The sequence below is a fragment of the Phragmites australis genome, chromosome 10, assembly GCF_958298935.1.
Source record: "Phragmites australis chromosome 10, lpPhrAust1.1, whole genome shotgun sequence".
Taxonomy (NCBI): Eukaryota; Viridiplantae; Streptophyta; class Magnoliopsida; order Poales; family Poaceae; genus Phragmites; species Phragmites australis.
Genome location: NC_084930.1, coordinates 8297302 through 8317550, shown reverse-complemented (window position 1 = coordinate 8317550; position 20249 = coordinate 8297302). Strand labels below are relative to the sequence as shown.

General features: G+C 44.3%; 2 protein-coding genes across 2 annotated transcripts; one reads left to right on the top strand and one right to left on the bottom strand.

Moving 5' to 3' along the window:
- Positions 1-9533: 9533 nt before the first annotated feature.
- Positions 9534-10847, top strand: LOC133883450 (uncharacterized). Its single transcript, XM_062322780.1, has 2 exons — positions 9534-10293; positions 10381-10847. Exons 1-2 carry the CDS (start codon positions 9593-9595, stop codon positions 10517-10519), a joined length of 840 nt encoding a protein of 279 aa, XP_062178764.1. The 5' UTR covers positions 9534-9592; the 3' UTR covers positions 10520-10847.
- A 111-nt stretch (positions 10848-10958) lies between these two features.
- Positions 10959-15086, bottom strand: LOC133883449 (protein WVD2-like 5). The gene is made up of 9 exons (XM_062322779.1): positions 14855-15086; positions 14661-14792; positions 14192-14551; positions 13910-14095; positions 13692-13750; positions 12957-13110; positions 12795-12866; positions 12592-12702; positions 10959-11573 (listed from the first exon to the last, which is right to left on the bottom strand). The coding sequence occupies exons 3-9, from the start codon at positions 14417-14419 to the stop codon at positions 11232-11234; spliced, it is 1152 nt and encodes a 383-aa protein (XP_062178763.1). The 5' UTR covers positions 14420-14551; positions 14661-14792; positions 14855-15086; the 3' UTR covers positions 10959-11231.
- Positions 15087-20249: the final 5163 nt, after the last annotated feature.

The following is a 20249-nucleotide window of genomic DNA, read 5'->3' as shown; positions in this document are numbered from 1 at the left end:
ATTAAATTTTATATCTTAGCTAGTGACTATGGCTATATGGTAGACCGAGTCTACATAGTAGCGAAAACAATTAATAATTGTACATCTCCGGATGCAGTGGTTGGGATGTTTTTATCCCATATTCTAAAATTTTGTTGCAGCCTTGCGATCAATTATATCAAGCACAGAAGGGAATAGACATGCAAATGCTGCTGGTGCCACCATGAGCAGCGGTGCCATGGCTTTTTGCAAACTGCATAAAGAATATGTTGCAACCTGTCAGGGCTCTAGCTCGGCATGGATCGGCTCTGATCCCAGGCAGCTGCTCTACTCTACTACTCGCCCTCGCTCTTGCTCAACATGCCCAAGTCGCCCTCAAGATCAGTGTGGAGTGCTTGCAAGTGTTAAGTAAACTTGTGCTCGGGTTTTACCTAGAGTCTAGTGTCTCATTTTGATCAAGAGCGCGATCAATCTGTTGCCTGATCATACAAGTCATTGTAGACCGAGGCATGCACGTTCATACCGAGTCTTTAGTTCAGTTCAGAGTCTTCGTCAGATGCGCTGGTCAATGGTGAAAATGGCATGGGGGATGACGCACATCTGGCCCTAGTCATGGCACGAATGTCAGCTAGTTGGTAGTGTAATCAGTCAATAAATATACGAGAAAAGCAACTGAAAAGGCTGCAGCTTCAAGCAGCGCAAAATCGATCTCTGAATCTCAGTGTGTGTTTTTCAGTTTCATCAGTTACTGTAGCCCACATGAAAAGATTCAAACTTTTTTCAGAACCAATCGTGGCTGCGCGTGTGAGGGAGTCTAAGCGATTTCCAACAATTGATCTTAGAGCCTGTCCATCCACAACCCAACCGACGTGATGTCCTCCTTGTGGGCTCTAGCAGGTGCCAGGTCTCGCACTCCCCCGCACCAACAATGCCAACGATCTCTGTCCCCGCACCTATCGTGTCACCAAAATGGCGAAGGGTGGGAGGTCGTTGTCCAACACATCATCAAGGAAGTCGGTAGGTCTGCATCTTATCCACTCACAAAGATGAACTACAGCCACTAGGCATTGATGATGAAGGTCATGCTCCAGGCGCATGGTTTGTGGGATGCAGTGGAGCACGGCGAGGCTGAGCTGCAGGAGGATCACATGGCGCTTGAAGCGATTCTTCGTGTGGTCCTGCGGGAGATGCTTCCGATGCTAGCCGCGAAGAGGAATGAGAAGGAAGCTTGGAACACACTGAAGTCAATGCGCATCGGCTCAGATCGAGTGCGCAAGGCAAGTGCTCAGAAGCTCTGCAAGGAATTCGAGAGCATTACTTTACGGGATGGTGAGTTAGTGGATGATTTCCCCATGCGGCTCACCGACGTTGTCAATCAGCTGGAGATATTGGGGGATCTGGAGCCCCCAACACAAGATCGTTGAGAAGTATCGGCACGTCGTGCCATCCAGGTTCTCCCAACTCGCATTGTTAATTGAAACCTTGCTTGATTTGTCGGAAATGACAGTGGAGGAGGTGACTGGTCAACTGAAAGCAATTGAGGACCGATTTGAACCACCACCGACTGTCGACACCAGCGACAAACTCTTGCTCACCGAAGAAGGAGTGGGTCACGCGGATGCAGGAGCGACAGCAGGGAAAAGGAACATTGGGAAGCCGTAAGCCTCCTCGGAGGAAAGCAGCTGGGAACAATGACAGCAATTTGGTCACCGGTGTCATGCAGGACACTTCGAAGAATAAGTGTCACAATTGTGGGAAGATCAACCACTGGGCAAGAGATTGCCGAAGCAAAACTAAGAAGGCAGAGGCTCACCTCGTGCAAGGGGACGATGTGGAACCAACACTTCTATTAGCAAAGGCGGCCTCAATCATAATCAACAATACATCGACCCCAACCATCACTGGCGCGCCATCACCGCCACAGGCTCCACTCAAGATGGGTGGAGACCAAGGTGTTCGCACACCTAAACAACATGGAGGAGCGTGACATCGTCATTTGGTACCTCGACACAGGCGCGACAGACTACATGACGGGATCTCGACGCACCTTCACCGAACTGGATTCGAGAGTTCATGGAATTGTTAGATTCGGTGACAGGTCAGTGGTCGACATTGAGGGATGTGGCACAATCCTCTTCGAGGGGAAGGACGGCGAACACCACACGCTCACGGGGGTGTATTACACCCTGAGGCTCACAAAAACATTGTGTCTTGATGAGCTTGATGAAGGAGGATGTGAGATCCTCATCGACAGTGGAGTTATGTGCGTCCGTGACCAACAATGCCGACTCGTCGCTAGGATGCAGCGATCATCCAATCAGTTGTACATGCTACGGCTCATAATCACACGGTCGGTGTACCTGTCAGTTCACAACAATGATCAGGTGTGGTTGTGGCATGAGCGCTTCGGGAACCTGCACTTCAACAGCCTCTGCAAGCTGGCACACCATGGCATGGTACGAAATCTGTCCCAAATAGGCCATATGGGACAACTCTGTGAATGCTGCATCATCGCCAAACAATGTCGAGCTCCCTTTCCCATGAAGGCCAACTATCGCGCAGAAGGACTCCTAGACCTCGTCCATGGGGATTTGTGTGGCCCTATCAGGCCTATCACCCCTAGTGGACGCTGATACATCCTCCGTCTTGTTGATGACCGGAGCTGGTACATGTAGGTGATGCTATTCACTGCGAAGAGTGAAGCATTGATGGCAATTAAAAGGTTCAAGGTTGTTGTGTAAGTAGAGATCAGTCAAAAATTTCACGCGCTTTGAACTGATCATAGTGGGGAATTCACCTCTGTATACTTCATTGAATACTATGCAGATCTTGGCATGCAGTGGCAGCACTCAACATCATATACTCCGCAGTAGAATGGCATCGTCGAGAGAAGAAAGCAAATAGTGGTAGCCACGGTATGAAGCATGTTGAAGGCCCGAAGCGTGCCAGATGAATTTTGGGGAGAGGCAGTCGTTGTGGCTGTGTTTCTCCTCAATTGGTCACCGACGAAGAGCGTCGAAGGCATGATGCCCTACGAGACCTGGCACGGGTGTAAGCTAGCGGTGCACTTTTTATGGACATTTGGGTGTGTGGTTCATGTCAAGAATACACGTCCACATCTAAGCAAGCTTGAAGATCGGAGCAAACTGGCAATGTTCATCGGCTATGAGGCCGGCTCCAAAGCATACAGGGTGTTTGATCCTCTCTCTAGATGTGTACTCGTGACACGCGACGTCGTGTTCGATGAAAGCACAAGGTGGGATTGGAGCAAGAAAGGTGGGAATGACTTCAGCACATTTTCCGACTTCATGGTGGAGTACACGGTGACACACAACGATGTGCTCCCTGACAGCTCATGGGGGGCCGAGACAAGTCAAGACGAGTTGCCCATGATGGTAGCTTAGGCTTCGGCGGCCCGCACTGAGCAAGTGGAAGAGACAAGCTCCGCTCTGGACCCGGCTCCAGAGTTTACATCCCCACCATCGAGCCTCTCCGACCACTGCGACGTGGATCAAGACGATTGCCATGAGCGTTTTTGGACAATCGACAATGTGCTCAAGGTTGCCATGCCACTAGGCTTGGCACAACAACAACTTGAGGTAGTTGAGCTACACATCTAGGTCGCAAAAGAGCTGGCAACATTCATCGAGGCCGAGCAGCACCAAGCTTGACGTCAAGCCATGATTGAGGAGATAGGATCGATCGAGGAAAATCAGACATGGCGTCTGGTTGATTTGCCTGTCGGGTATTGCCTAATCGAATTGAAGTGGGTCTACAAGCTGAAGAAGGATAACAATGGCGTTGTAGTGAAGCACAAGGCACAGTTGGTGGAAAAAGGCTACATTCAGCAATAGAGAGTCAACTTTGATGAAGTGTTTGCTCCAGTGGCCCGACTCGACTCAGTGTGGCTGCTACTGGCACTCACCACTCAGGAGGAGTGGCCGGTGCACCACATGGACGTTAAGTCCACGTTTCTCAACGAAGAGCTCATTGAGGAGGTCTACGTCAGCCATCCACAAGGGTTTGTTGTTACTGGCTAGGAAGCGAAAGGTGCTACGCCTCGACAAGGTGTTGTATAGACTACTCCAAGCGCCACAGGCATGGAACGCCAAACTCGATCAGAGTCTATGCACACTTGGGTTTCAGCGTAGCTCATCTAAACATGTTGTGTGTGCACGTGGACGCGAAGAATCACGGCTGCTAGTTGGATCCTATGTGGACCACCTTATCATCACAGGCAGCAACCACATGGAGATTACCCGATTCAAGCAAGTGATGAAGAAGATGATCAAGATGAGTGATCTTGGCTTGCTTAGTTTCTATCTTGGAATTGAAGTGAAGCAAAGCAAAGGGGAAATTATGTTGAACCAATCAGCATATGCTCAACGGATTCTAGACAAGGCTGGGATGCAGGACTGCAATCCGTGTCACACAGCGATGGAACCACGATTCAAGCTAAGTAAGGCGAGCTCGGTGCTGGCAATGGATGCAACTGAGTACATGAGCATTGTCATAAGCTTGAGGTACCTGATGCACACACTCCACGATCTCACTTTCTCAGTCAGCTATGTCAATAGGTTTATGGAGAATCCCACTTTTGAACATTTGGCGGTAGTCAAAAGGATCCTCAGATATGTGGCCGGAATGATTCTGACCGGCTACAGTGACAGCGATTTGGCAAGAAATGTTGATACGCGCAAGAGCACAAGTGGCATGTTGTTCCTCCTCGGCACAAATTCAATGAGTGGGCAATCTCAGAAGCAAAAGGTTGTAGCTTTGTCATCATGTGAAGCGGAGTACACTGCGACCACAACAGCAGTATGTCAAAGTGTTTGGTTGGCCCAGTTGCTCGCTGAATTGAAGAACGAGAAGCTCAGTGCTTTCACTCTGAAGATCGACAGCAAGCCTGCTATTGCCCTCAGCAAAAATCATGTTTTTCATGACCGAAACAAGCATATTGAGACAAGATTTCATTACATTCGGCGATGCATTGAGGAGGGGAAAGTTGAAGTTGATTATGTGGAGAGCAAAGAGCAGCTTGCAAATTGTCAGACCAAACCACTAGGGCGCGTGGATTTTCAGAAAGAGCGTACTTGACTTGGGGTCACACATGTCAGTGAAGGGCACAAGGTTTAGGGGGTGAAATGTTAAGTTAACGTGTGCTCGGGTTTAGCTAGAGTCTAGTGTCTCATTTTGATCAAGAGCACAATCAATCTGTTGCCGTGCGCGTCGTTGTGGACCGAAGCATGCGTGTTCATGCCGAGTCCTCAGTTCAGTTCAGAGTCTCCGTCAGACACGCTGGTCAGTGGCGAAAATGGCGTGGGGGTTGGCGCAAATCTGGCCCTGGTCAAGGCGCGAATGTCGGCTAGTTGGTGGTGTAATCAGCCAATAAGTAGATGAGAAAAACAACCAAAAAGGTTGCAGCTTCAAGCAGCGCAAAATTGATCTCTGAATCTCAGCGTGTGTTTGTTCGGTTTCATCAGTCACTGTAGCCCACCTGAAAAGATTCAGACTTCGTCAGAAGCTATAGCGGCTGCGTATGTGGGGGAGTCTGAGCAATTTCTAACGGCAAGTACTACCGCTGCTGGTTGATGTGGGGAGCCGGAGCAGGTTGGGGAAGACAAGCACGAACATACAAGAGGAAGAGGAGCGGAAGAAAAAAGGGAGAAGAAAAAAAGTTGCCACCTGGATGAGCTGACATGTGTCTAGCTCGGGCAAAACCCGAGTCGAAACTGTACGAGGAGGAAAAACATCCGATTTGAATAGTTGAGATAGTTTACTTTTGCTGTTGAGAGAGGAAAATCGATCTGGGGCAAGAATTGAGGAGGTTAAATGGTCTTCTTCCTTTGTTTTTAAGGCAAACTGCAAAGCTGGTACCAGCAGCAGGTGTCAATGTTGTGCAATTTGGCATGCACGGAGCAAAGCTATTTTTGACGAACAACTTCAGAGCCCTCTGTTCACCTTCGGTTTTATTCAGTCATACGTAGCTGAAAATTCAGTTTTGCATCGCATGCAGGATAAAGGAACAAGTAATCCCGGTGGTCGGCGACGAGCCCTTCGACGGATCCCTCCTCCAACTCGGCAGCCTGAAGGTGAATGTTGGCGCAGCCATTTCTCGCTCGGGAAATAGAGGAAGTGTAGCTGCTATTTGCAGAGATGATACAGGCAGGCTGGTTGCAGCAAGCGCAGTCGTATGGGACGAGTTGTATGACCCAACCACGCTGGAAGCTATGGGCGGCAATGAAGCTCTATGCCTTGCTGCAGATTGCAATATAAGCAATTTTTGTGTGGCTTCAGACTGCTTAGAAGTGGTGAAGAACATCATAGAACTGTTAGGATTGATCTCGGTGGCTAACGGTTAACCAAATCCGAAACTGTAGGAGGGCATGATCCTCTAGCCGAATCCGAAATTCGTTACGGTCCGTTTCGTGCTACGTCAAATAAATAGGGAGAGCCAGCATTTCACGGGCTTACGGTTCTCATGAGATTTTCCCTTGCCCCATATATGCACCAAAACCCTAATCAATCACTAAGGGCACAGGATCAGAGCGAAGGCCGCCGCCATGACTACACCGATCACACCACCACGCTAGCAGCGACCACATCATCACCCATGAGATTCAGTGCACATCCTCAACCAAACAGTACCCTATCACGGCTCTTCCCCAAGGGATGGGTTCTCCTAACACGGACCAGTGAACATGTTTCCGCTTTTAGTAGGTGTTCATGCTCTAGGGTCAATGATTCTTAGCTTAAGTTAGCAATTAGATTACACAAGAGCTACCAAAGTGCAGGTATTATGCCATTCTGTAGGGAGATTGAAGCCCGTTAGAAATCTTTTGCGAATGTAATTTTTCGCCACGAAGACCAGGAATCCAATTCAGATGTTCATACAGTAGAAAAGTATGCATGTACTTCAACTACCGGATGCAATGTTTGGGTCCATGATCCTCCATGTATTATCAGTGTACATGTAAAAGTCTGTTAGAATGGATAGAACTCCCGCCTTCTTCTAAAAAAAGCATATTAGCAGTATTGGTTTACTGCCTGTCAAAGCACTTCCCCACCGTACCAAGCTATTAAACAATTTCTCTTTTCATCTTTTAAAAAAAATCTCTCAGTCCATCCAGGTTCGTGTGATTTTCTATTCTTTTAGGCACTCGTGAGGGGTTGTGTAATTTTCTTTCTTTTTCGACGCTCCTGGGGTTCGTGTGATCTATTGCCAGCCTAAGGTACTTATCTGCCAAGCTGCAGTTTAACAACGACGGAACCTCTCCACGACCCAGGTTCGAGTACAAGGATTGAATATTCAGAAACTAGCTGATATTGTATTGCAACACTCATTGGATGATCTAGCGAGGTTTGAATGCTAGCACCGGAACATCGGATGCATGTATCATTTGATCCATTGCTAACAGTGGTTCAGTATAATTACTCTGGTTATTTTCTCTGTTGATCATCGGATAATCCGTTGACTATTATTTGATGCATACACCGATCATTTGGTGTGTAAAGCTTCTGTAGATCACCAAAATTATTCTCTGTATAAATCATCCGATACGAACTTCCGATGGTCATGGTTCTAGAACTTATTTGAAATTTTCTCTTATGTAATTGTTCCGGTGCAATTATTCGGTGTTAACATCGAATCATCTGATAAACACTGAAAATATGAGCTTCTTTGGTTCAATCCAAACTTTGATCTGTCTTCTATCTTTGTTTTCTTAGGCTACTTGTGAGCTATCTCGTGCTAAAATCGACTAGTGTACCAAATTAGATCTAGCTACTATCATCAACACATTTATAGTATAGTCAAAAAAAAAAGAACCTTATATACTCTAAGTGTCAACCTAATTTCTTATGACACTTGAAACTAAATAGTTTTTAATTTTCGCACGTATCATTTAACAATCACTAAAAATCTCAATATAAAGATTGATAATACCCAAAAATTATCATCATAATCTAACTTTTAATAGTCCTACATCAAATACCTTAGTCTCGATGACCCAAATTAAAAGTCTGGATGCTTACGGATAGTCCACAAGGGAACACAGGACGCCGAGGAGGGCGATCGCATTCGTCACGAGGAGCACGCATAGCAAGAAGGAACGAAGATCCCTTCGACTATCGAGTTGGAGGCGCACACATTATTCAAGGCAGCTGGCTTCACATATCCCGGGGGAGATTTTTCTTCCCGCGTGCAGTCCGTACTGTACTCCCTCCTCGCGTGCGTCATGTGGAGGAGTCCCTCACAAGTCGTGCCGCGACGACAGAAGTTGTCAGGCTCAGGCCCCTCTGTCGCCGTTGCCTCTGCTAATATCTTCCTCGCGCGTGAGGTCGATGACGTGAATGGGACGGCAAAAATCTTGGCTTCAAACACGGCGGTTGGACTGCAGCACCGGACGGCAAAAATCCCCCACGCGACCTCGCCGATCCCCCTGCCCTCCTCCCTTCTGCCGGTTCCATCCAGACCAAGGCCCGCCGCATTAGGGTCCGTTTGGTTGAAGGGATGAGATGGAATAGGATAGGACGATCTCTGTTTTTATGTTGTTTGGTTCAGGGGCAGCAGGGATAGGATGATCCCTCTTAAAGAATATTCTCTCAATATGCTGGATGAATATATCTCTCAAAATTGGTGAGATGAAATCATCCATCTTTGTTAATCATGCATATTAGTAAAATGATTAATGATATTAGTATGCTTGTATTACTTATTAGTATATATTACTATGAGATTAGAATTGGTAAGGGTTAATGTACTAATTATTGCTAATTAATGAGCTAATTAGAGTATGATTATGATTAATTAGTATATCTTATTGTTAATTAGTAATGACTATGGCAAAAATAACATTAATACATATTGGTGCATATTGATTAGTGTATTATTAATAATTATTATTTAAAATTAAAAAATATAATTAGTTGATGATTCTCGTCCCCATCCGTCCTCGTCTCTCCAAACTAAAAAAAAAAAGACTCATCACATCCAACCAAACAAAAAAAAAAAAATCATCTCATCTCTAAAAATAAAGACGATCCTATCATATCCCACTTTGTCTCCCAACCAAACAGACCCTTAGCCTCCCAGTGCTCTCGATCGCCTCCGGCGTGCCACCCATTGCTGTCAGTGAATATGGGCTTCAGAATCTAGAAGGCGGGAATTGTCCAACCGGGCTGCGTGATCGTGAGGCGTCTCCATGTCTTTCTCCAAACAGTTCCATTTGCACACACAACTTGTTCACAGCGTGCTCCACATACACAGCCCCCCGGTTGCTGTCTGCCCACGCATTGCAGCCAGGTACACTGTAGCAAAGGCAGCGGCCAATCGGCAGTAGGCAGTCTGACCGCCGTCGCGCTCGCCCACCCCCGCGCCCTGTCGCGTAGCGCGCAGCGCATATGGTCCGTCCGTCCGCCGCTCTCCGGCGACAACCGCCCCGGTGGGGCCGGAGGGCCCGCACAGCGAACCAGCGTCAGCACTGCGAGACCGCCACGGCGGACGGCGTCAGGTGCGTTTCCAATCGGGCGGGCGGGCCTATAAATATTCGCGGCCCCGCGGTGTGGCGGGCACGCACGCCGACGCTCGCGATATTTGCGGGAGGGGAGAGGGATGAGCGAGATGCTACTACGGAGCGCGTCCTCGCCGCTGCTCAACTACGCGCGCGCGCCGGCGGAGCACGGCGGCGTGGGGCACGTCGCTGTGGTGTCGCCGAGGCAGGGGGCAGCGCTGGACCGGGCGATGTCCGAGGGGGACCTCGCGGCGCCGCGAGTACCCGCCGTGAGGGGTAGGAAGAACGAGGGACACAGCACGGCGCCGAGGCCGCCGCTGTCGGTGTCCTCGTCCTCTTCCATCGCCGTCGAGAAGGAGGTCGCGGTCGCGGGCGCGCCGCTGCGCCGGCTGCTCACGAGCACGGGGCTGGACGTGGCCGCGTCCGCAGCGCGGGAGGCCGCCGCGCTGGCGCTCGTCGAGGAGGGCGTCGGGGGAGGTGGCGGCGGCGGGAAGGCATGCGGCGGCGGCGGCCAGGGCGGCGACGGTGGGGACAGCCGCGCGGCCACCGACGCGCACTACAGACGGATGATCGAGGCCGACCCGGGCAACTCGCTGCTGCTCGGCAACTACGCCAGGTTCCTCAAGGAGGTGGAGGGGGACGCGGCGAGGGCACAGGAGTACTGCGAGCGCGCCATCCTCGCGAACCCCGGCGACGCCGAGGCGCTGGCGTTCTACGCGGGGCTCGTCTGGGAGACCAGCCGCGACGCAGACCGCACCGATGCCTACTACAACCGCGCCGTCCAGGCCGCGCCTGACGACTGGTGAGTGTCGTCACCTTCCAGCCCCGCGTATATGTACTGTTCCACGTTCAGATCACACTGACAACGGTGCTCTTGCCTCTGCTGCAGCTATGTCCTGGGCTCCTACGCCGGGTTCTTGTGGGACGCCGAGGAGGACGATGAGGAGAACGACAACACCGGGCCGCTGCCACCGCCTTCACCGTTCTTGGGTGCAGCTCACCCTCCATCCGTCACAGCGGCCTCTTAGGTGAACCGGAGATCTCACCACGAGCAAGCTGGATCTGGAACTTTGTGAAGAGCAACATGCGAGGAGTCACGGCAAGCCAGGCCTCTCCGACGAGTCACCGCCGGCTCGCTGCCGCTTGTGAACTAAATCCGGCCACATGTAAAACTTACTGAATCTGGAAGAGCACCAAGTGTCTAAGGTTGCCATGGGTAGAATTAATCTGCAGGTCTATGTGATAGATTCATATACAGCTTGTGACTGCAGAGCTTGTACATGCAAAATGTTCTTGATCAGTTGTGTATCAGTATCAGTATCACCTGTGAAATAAACGTCAGAATCGTTTGTTCCAGCTCGCTCATCAAAGCAGATCATCTTCCAAGCAGAACAGAAATCAACATCCCACAGAATTAATGGACGGGTCGCAAAGCTCACATTTCACTGGAAAATAAAAGCACGGAAATTGATATGGAAGAAGCAGATTCTAGCCCTGGAAAAAGGATAGTCATGTGCAATCGTTGCCAACTACAAATATCATGTGCCCCCTTCCCTTGAATTGTGAAGGAAAATTGACAGGATAACAATACATGGTTACTTGCCATTCTTCAAACTCCTGGTGATGAGACTAATCCTAGTACATAATACCAGCCAGCAGTTTACTACAGAAATAGCAAAATGTGACAAAGGAAATTGCGGCCCAACTCTCGCATTACATATGAGTCGGCTTGATAGATCCCTACCCACTTAGTCCAGGTTCATCGGAGGTAAATTGTGCACGGATTGGCTCCTGAACGAGATCTGTTGATGACTTGCTGTTTTCAATCTCTTGTGTGGGTGATAGAGACGCTGTGATGGCAAAAGAAGCTGTTTGCTCCGATAGCAATTTAGGGAGAGATTTCCGTTGGGGCTTCTTCACTGCATTTGCAGTGGGTGCTTTCTTGACACCGTTTTGGGAGGCCCTTTCGTCAAGGCTCATACGAGCTGGACGGGTTGGAGGATTTGTATTTCCTTCTGTGCATGTTGAGGTTGTGTTCTTGGAGCGGCCAAGCTTTGGAGATCTAGCTCTGGTGGTAGGGATCTAAGATGAATAACAGCAAATAAGTAGCATCCTTCAGAATCAAGGATACCACTGTAACCTTATAGTAACATACCGACTAGTAAAAGTGTAAGAGTAACATAGCAGTTATTGGAAATCCAGAACCAACTATCTAGTGGAAACATGTCCAGAGTACGCTTTCGGAGCCTTGTAATGTTTTGCTTTCTCTTCTTCAAATGGCTGTTAACTGCTTGACTAACTATGGATCATGAACTTGCAATGAATTCAGAAAAGAAACTGTAAATTAGGGTATAAACTGATAATGGCAGATGGCCCAAAACAAGACAAGAATGATGCGATTCTGGAGATAATCATTTTATCTATTGAGCTATCAAATAAGAATCTTTATTACAACTGTAGAAGCAACAGAAAATAGTTATTCAGGTGTGCAAAGGGCTTGCTAAGTTCTCAAATTCTTTAAACAATGTATAGGCAAGACTGTAAGATATAATGATATGTCAGATTTGAGTACAAGAATGCAAAAGCTCTTTTGTTGCACTAATCAGAGTAAAATTTTGTTGCAACGACAAAAGAGGTTCCTTTAATAACATGTTAAAGACTATTATTCCAAGATCAATGTTTTCGATTCACTGTGGCATGAAACATTATACATAAGTTAACGGGCATGATGATAGGGTGGGCGGCTGTGTTCAGTGCCATATCTTCTCCTTTTTGCTACTTATTTTTTACGCTAGTTTTGTTTGTTGCTTGCTTTCAAGACTGTAAGGATTTGGGTTTCTACTAATGGAAATCAGAAGGTGGTAACCTCCCTTATCTAAAAGAAAAAATACATATGTTAACAAGCATTAACTTCGAAGATGATTATTTGATTGATAGAATCCTTTCCGGATGAATTTATAATATTCTAAGAATGTTTTCTGCTTTAGAGATAACTAAAATATTTTGTGATTTAGAGATAGCATATCTCTGGGGCCAGGAATTCACTAGAAGGAAAATAGGAAGAAGAAAGTTATCCATGAGTATGGGTTAATGCGATTACCTTCTTCAATTCAACCTTGGGAGGTGATGGTTCCTTATAAAAGCTGGGCATCGGTGTTGCCTTAAAATTTAAACTCTTCCTCAGCATTTTGAGTTCAGCTTCTTCAGTTTCCTGTACAGTAATAACAAGCAGATAAGGCAACATTATATGCAATGTAGCATTGAGCAATATGACTTCCATGAAAATAGACTCGAAACATGAACCTTTGATTTTGCCTGCAAGTTGCTTTTCTCCAATTCTTGTGCATGGATCTTCTCCTCAAGCTTTGAGTAGAACTATACCATTGCAGAGCTGGGTAAGTAAAGGAATGATATCCATTTGTTTTGAAACTAAAACCGGTGCAAAATAATCTAGCAATGAGTTACCTCTCTTCTTTTTTCAGCTCTCTCGTCACATTTGAAACTAAAGCCATAAGCAGGAGTGCTGCCAACCCTTTGAGGTTTTATTGTTTCATTTGATTCTTCTTCATCCTTTTTGACAGAATGTTGGTTTGATGCCTTCTGAGTTTTCTTCTTCTCCCTGGGTTGGAAAGAAGCATATGCCATTGTAAGGAACTCCTTTGATATCTAAGTGCACAAAGTAAAAGGATAAATTTACATAGAAAAAAGTCTTTAAGATGAGTCTTTTAGTTCGAAAAGAATATATGTAGACTTGTGCAAAAACTAAAGTGAACACTTGACACTCTAGAACTGTGTTTCAACCGTCCCAAGGCGAGAACTGTAAGCAAACAGTTGATTCCAATGAGTGCCATGATGTGAATAAACTTAAAATAATATCTACAGCTAAACATGTTTGTGGTACAAACAACAGGAAATGTCCAAAGAAATAAGAGGAGCCAAATAAAACCTTTGCATAATTTGAAGGAACAGATAATCCAAGAAATGCATCAAATCATGAACTCCTCTTACGCTACCAAAATCCTACCGACCACAACTGTACCAATAACACATAGCCTTCTCTTACTCAAGGTAATCTGTGTATTTTTAATTAATACAGCTGGCTTAATTGGATGCTTAGATCATATATGTACTGAATCCAGCTTGAGAAAACAGATACAACAAAGCAATACAAAGTGAACCAGGAAGAAACAAACAGCATACTTTGAGTCCTCAAGCGATGAACCCTCCTTAGCAACTGGGCGAAAACTACTCTTTTCAGCCTTCCGAATCAAAACATTGCCAACAAATTAGTATAAGACCAAAATGCATTACACAAAAACATGTGTACTACAGTACTAATACTGTATATAGCAGCAGTCATGCATTTAAGCACTATTAAATATAGGCATATCATAAGTCGTAAAGAAATATGGACTTACTTTCCTATTGGCATCAACATCACCGTTGCTTGAAGAGCTATCAACTAGATCCGGATCAGAAACTCGTGCAATGGGCGCCTTAGGATAAGAAGGATTGGGAGAGCTTTTCCTAGCTTGACTCTTATCTCCGCTTTGTGGGCTTTGTCGCGGAGATTTAACAACCTTTGGTGAATGGCTTTGACTACCCTACAACAGATGAAAATGCCAAAAATAAGGAACTGCCAACACACCATCAATAGAAGACATCAGTAAACACAATGTGTCAATATCACAAACTCTTACCTCCGAAACACGGGGCTTGACATCCTGTGAATGTGAGGTGGCCTCCCCTTCCACCTCTTCAGATGGGTTGATCACCTCACTCTCGCCTGAATGCGCCCCATCAGCTAGCGCATCTTGTTCTTGATCCTCACGCGCCCCTACACTATCATTGGGCAGCAACTTCCCGTTCGCCCCATTGTCAATGCCCATTGCACCAATAGCATCAGAAACCTCTGCGCTCGCATCCATCTCGCGCTATCGCCTCAGGAATAGTCTCTTAACCAGTTTACCAAGAAAAATCCCAGCCCAGCAGCTTGACGAGCTATCCTCACTCACCGCAGGATCATGCTCTACCAGTCAGCAAACAAATCCGCAAACCAACTGGATATAATGCAGAAAAAATAACATATTGATTTCAGTGCTCACAGCAAAGAAAAGATTCCGCGGAACAAAACAAGCAATCCGCCCAAGCAAGCAAGGGCGTCCTCACCAGCGAAATAAGTAATCAACTTCTCATCCGGGCCGATCGGATCTCCACTCCAAGCCAGCGGCGTCGAGGGGGGACGAGGACGCCGACGGGATGGGGCAGAGAGACGCGGTCGCGGTCCAAGGACACCTGGATCTGGATCGAGCGTGCTCGTCAGCACAAGAAATGGTGAAGAAGAGGAAAGGTAGCGGCTTTACCTCTCCGGGAGAGCGACTGGGCCAGGACCAGGAGAGGCGCGCGATTGGGAAGCTGGGAACGGCGAACGCAGAAGAGAGGCGGCGGTGGATGACTCTGGCGACGGCGGCGGTGGGCGAGGCGGCGAGTGGGACAGCGGGGGCGTGCGTGGTTCGTGCAGTGTCTGGGTTTCCGGGTGGTGGTTTCGAATTTCTACTTGAAACTTTCTGCGTTCCTCTAAAGCAAACTTTCTGCTTTCAATTTATTTCTTCTTCTATTTATTGCATCCGGATCCCGAGGGTTCACCGATTCGACTTAATGCAACTGATATTCGTGATATTCGACCTGTGCGAGCCGCATCGCATTCAACCGATCGAATATCAAATCAAATAAATAAAATAAATAAATAAAAATTAAAAAATTCTAAAAATACTAGAGATAATTCTAGAATCTTCTGTAAAAAAATCAAAAATAATATCGTTTGCATCATATTTTATATGAAGGAAGTTTGAAAAAAATACTAAAAATGAGCTGTATGAATATGATGATTTGTCATATCACGTTAAGAAAAAGGTAAACATACAAACTATTTTTTTTGCGTAGAACGTATCTTAAGATGATCTTTAAAATTTGTTTCACTTTATTTAGAGTTTTATTAATTTCTTCATAATTTTTACAATATTCACAAGCATAAAGTGAACACGTTAAAAAACAGCATTGTAATTAACTTTTCATGTCTAACATTATATTTTCTACCTAAAGTATAGTATAAATAAAAATAAAAAGTGGTTTCACTAATTTTGGAGTGTGATGGGTTAGTTATGAATTAATCTAGCTGTAATATATTTACACAATCCAACATGTTACAATAACTATTTTATGAGTTTGTGTATTTTTAAACAATATAGGAACATGTAAAAGGACTAACAAAATTAGTTTCATGATTTTTGGATTAGCAAAGAATTAACTATGCATTTAACTAGGTTTAGCAAATACATTTTCTCACATAAAATATTCAATTTTTTCATGAGTATAAATATTTTTATAATGTAGATCATGTTACAAGGAAATCAACAAATTTTGTTTCACTTAATTTGAAAAGCAGATGAATTAGTTATTGATTTTACAATGTTAAGCTTTTTTTTGGGTTGAACTTCACTGAAATTCAAGAAATATTGTCGGTAAATCGAGAAAACCGAACGTTTTTTGAAGAATTTGAGAAGTTTTTGACATTAATCCAAATGCGAAGAATATGATCGCATATCAGTAGAATTCGTTCTAATATTGAGAAAACCGATCGCATTTCGAGAGTCCGATTCAAGCGTTTTTTGTCTTGGTCAACCGAGTTTGACCGCACGAATTTTTTGAATTTCCGCTCAAATTTCGCTAATGCGAGAGGGTCACATTTTGAAACCCCCCCCCCCCCGTCGTATTTGTGAGCCCTGGATCCAATGTCTCGTTTCGTCTTGTGATATGGTTTTTTGTTTGTTCATGTTGCTTATTGTTTGTTTTTATAGACTTGGCGGCGGTAGATCTTGAGGGCATGTTTGCTTAGAGTGTATTTGATTGGAGTGCAAGGTTGAATGGGATAGGTTCAATACAATTTTTTAGATAGGATAATCCAATTTTCAGTTTAGCTTGAATAGATGTGATTAGTCGTTTTCTATTTGGTTGATGAGATTATAGTGAATATGATGAGCTAGTTTTCTGTTTGGTTAGATGAATTGGATGAGCTGACTTGGTTATGATGATCTTTTGGTGAACTTACCTCTTGACTGTGCATCATTTAGATGAATTTTTGCATGTGTTGAATTTATTTGAATTCAAATTGAATTAGAAGATAATATCATGAAATGATAAAAATGCATAAAAATAGAGCATTATAAAGTAACTCACTTTTTCACCAAATAACCTAGAGTTAGAAATATTTTTATAAATTAGTACATCAATGGGAAGAATATTAATAAATTTTCATAGCTTTTTGGGAATTTATTTGAGGCATTAAAATTGTTAAAAGTTATAAAAGTAGGTTTGTTTGGAGAATTTCAATTAAATATTGGCTGAGGAACCAATTAAAACGGGGAGCTCTAGTATGCTCATGAAAATATTTAGAATTTTTAGATCACTCTTATATTCCCAGATAAAATTAAGTGTTAAATGAAAAACATGAACACACACAACACACATAAGCATGAAAGCACGGACGAGTAGAACTTGGATGGCTCAGTCTGACTCTTTTCACCCGAATCTCCCTATCCAGCATCTCAAGGAATATTCCATATTACTGACCACCCCATCCATTCAACCAAACACCTTAAAAACTAGGATGACCATCTCCCATCCATACATATCCTATGAACCAAACACACCCTTAATTGCTGCGGTTGGCCACACCTTATGCAGCTAAACTTCACTGATTAGGGTAAGTGTTTGCTTAGCTGCCACAATTATGGCATACCAAACTTTCTCTCTAGCGGGACCTATTTGTCATAGACTAGTTTTGCTACCAAAATTTGCTATAGTTATGGTGCGTTTTGTTCGCCACAAAACTATGGCATGCCACACTTGTGGCACAAAAGTGTGGTAATGTATAGCCATCAACCAAACAGGCCCTAAATCTTGCTAAATTTGACTGAAAATTTGGAGAAGTTGTTCAATTTTGAATTAAGCTCCAAGAAATTGGATCTCAATCCCTCTATTCAAACATATATACAACCAAGGATTAAAATTTCATCAAAATTTCATAAATTTCAGAAATTTTGTAGGGGAACAAAATATCTAATTCCATAATTTTCTTTCACTTACATGTGGGACTCACATAGTAGAGAATGAAAAATGGCCAAAATTTTGGCAAAATTTCACAAATTTTGGTTTTTTCGTCGGTGAATGAAAAAAATTGTAAAACAAAATTGAAATCCTTGCATACAACAAGGATTTAGCGCAAATATGTTTTCGAGGAGAAACAGTAGGGGAATCCCTTACTGTGGTATATATATAAACATAAAAAGGCAAGAATTGTACAAGAGAGTGAAAAGAAGAGGGGGGAGGCTTATACACATAAAGAAAGCTAGGAAGAGACCAGAAATCTCAATGACACACTCATCGTAAGGCACTGTAAGTCAACTTCTTTTAGAAAGCTCTCTCTCCATACATGGAAAGAAGGAGAAATATTTCTAAAGATGAAGTCATTCCTTTGTTTCTAGATGCACCAAGCTGTGATGATGAAAGTATCCATGAAGAAGGGTGCATGAAACTCCAACTTTGCTTTCTTGGGAAGAACTAGAGTGTTTGGTCCCAATGCACACCAATGAAGTTCCAACGGGATGTTGCAAAGGGGCAATCCAAGAAGATGTGGAGGGCCAATTCCTCAGTGTTTCAATGCAAAGAATACAGTTGTAGTCATTTCCCACAATTTGTGGTCGTTTTCTTCTTAGGATATTCCTGGTGTTTAGCTAGTCCATTAGGAGTAGATAGGCAAAAATTGAGTTTTCTGCTACTCTTCGATTTCCAGATCTAGGAAAGAGGACTGGGTCATTGAATCCCCTCAAAGGGAGTGTTGTAAAATTTCTTGGTTGTGTAAACATTAAAACCCCAAATGTAGTGCCAACGATCCTCTTGGTTGGACATATTCTAGAGGGCCTCTAGCTTTGAATAAAACATAGTTAATTCCTAAAATGCTTATTCAGAGAGAGAGGGATATGAAAGTTCCTATGAATTGATATGTCTTCCCGAAACGCAGTCACCGAGGTGTTCTTCTACTTGGCAAAGGAAAAAAGTCTAGAGAACTAATCTAAAAGCAAAGAGTCGTCCCAATCATCATGTTAGAGTAAAACAGAATTACCTCTTCCCACCTTGCAATGTGTGATCCCTCTATAATGATCAACTAACTTGAGAATATGAAAGTTTATCTAGCCCCTAAGTGTGGTTTTGATAATACCTATGTGGTAACAATTGTATTGAGAATTGTTAGTAGGTTATTCCATAGGTGATGCATGGAGGATTGAGCATGCGTTCATTAAGTAATATCATGAAGATCAAGAGAGATGCATCGAGATCAATGAGCTCTAGGTGATGCTCATGTGATAAAGGAGAACCTAGAGTGGAAGAGATATCAGAGGTTGAAGATGGTCTCAATAAGATTGACAATAAGTATAAATGCAAAGTTACTTGTGAAGATTAAGTGATTTAAGGTATACAGTTGTCAATTATATTTTATAGACTAACTCATTTTCTTTGTGCTTGAGAGCGAGTTGGGGTTAGGTTTCATAAGAAGACATTCAAGTTGGAAGAACAAGATCAAGATAACTTTAATGGAAAACTTGTGTGCTTGATGCTTACGGTTCATATCTTGATAGTGAACCAGATAAAGATGACACAAAGAGTGAAGTCTCCAATGCTTGGTGTGTGGAAAGCTATTAAGAGAGCTTCATTAAGCTTTTGGAGATCAAATGAAGATAAAGATGGAAGAGAGGATGATTATCGTCATCAAGAGAAAATGAGTTGATGATGAGACTTGAAGAGCTATGAGAAGCGTCGGGGCTTAGATGATGTGTTCATCAAGTCCAATAGGATTGCTCGAGGCAAAGGTATAACTAGAATAAGTTTTCTAGTTTTACTGGTCTCAAGGACTTTAGTGGGAGACCGGTTTATAGGATCATTAGTTGTACTATCAAGAGGGGTTGTCGAAAGCGTTGCACGATTATTATGTTGAGTGCTCAAGCCATATGCTTAGTGCGGGATGAGTTTGTGTTGAGAGTTCGATTTATGAGTCTGGAGTATCTAAAAGGTGTTTTAGATTTAACCCCTTGTTGCTATCGGCCTTAGTGGCGAAAAGTGGTTGTTACCTTGTCTTAGTAATGTTTGTATGTTCCATATGGTACCTAGTTTAATCTTAGGGGATTAAGCTTTGTAATGAGTGAAAGTATCTGAATCAGCTTTCGTAGTGTTCCTAGTTTTGATCCAATATGGTTGAGATCATAAATTTAGTAGGGATGTGTAGCCCTTTGAATAAACTTTTCGTAGAGTCTAAAATCACCGAAATCGGATAACGGGATTAAAAGTTATTGCTGTTTTTCAGAGTGTCAGTTGTGTTGATGTTGGAAGTTTCAATCCAAGTTCAGATGTGTTGGAAGTTACGATGGGTAGATCGGAAGTTCCAATGGGTCAAAACCTCCGATTTTCAAAAACTTGGGGTTCTCAAGTTCCAATTTTGATTTAATCGGAAGTTCCGATCATAGTATCAGATGTTCCAATATGTTGTTTTTAGCAGATCTAGGAGTGAGTTTTGCTCAGATTCGCCTGTTGAGATTTGAAGGATCGGATGTTCCGATTTGGGGATCAGAAGTTCCGATCAGTATAGAATCTTTCCAACGACTAGTTTTTTAGAGTGGGGTACTTATACCTCTTGTCCTCCTAGCG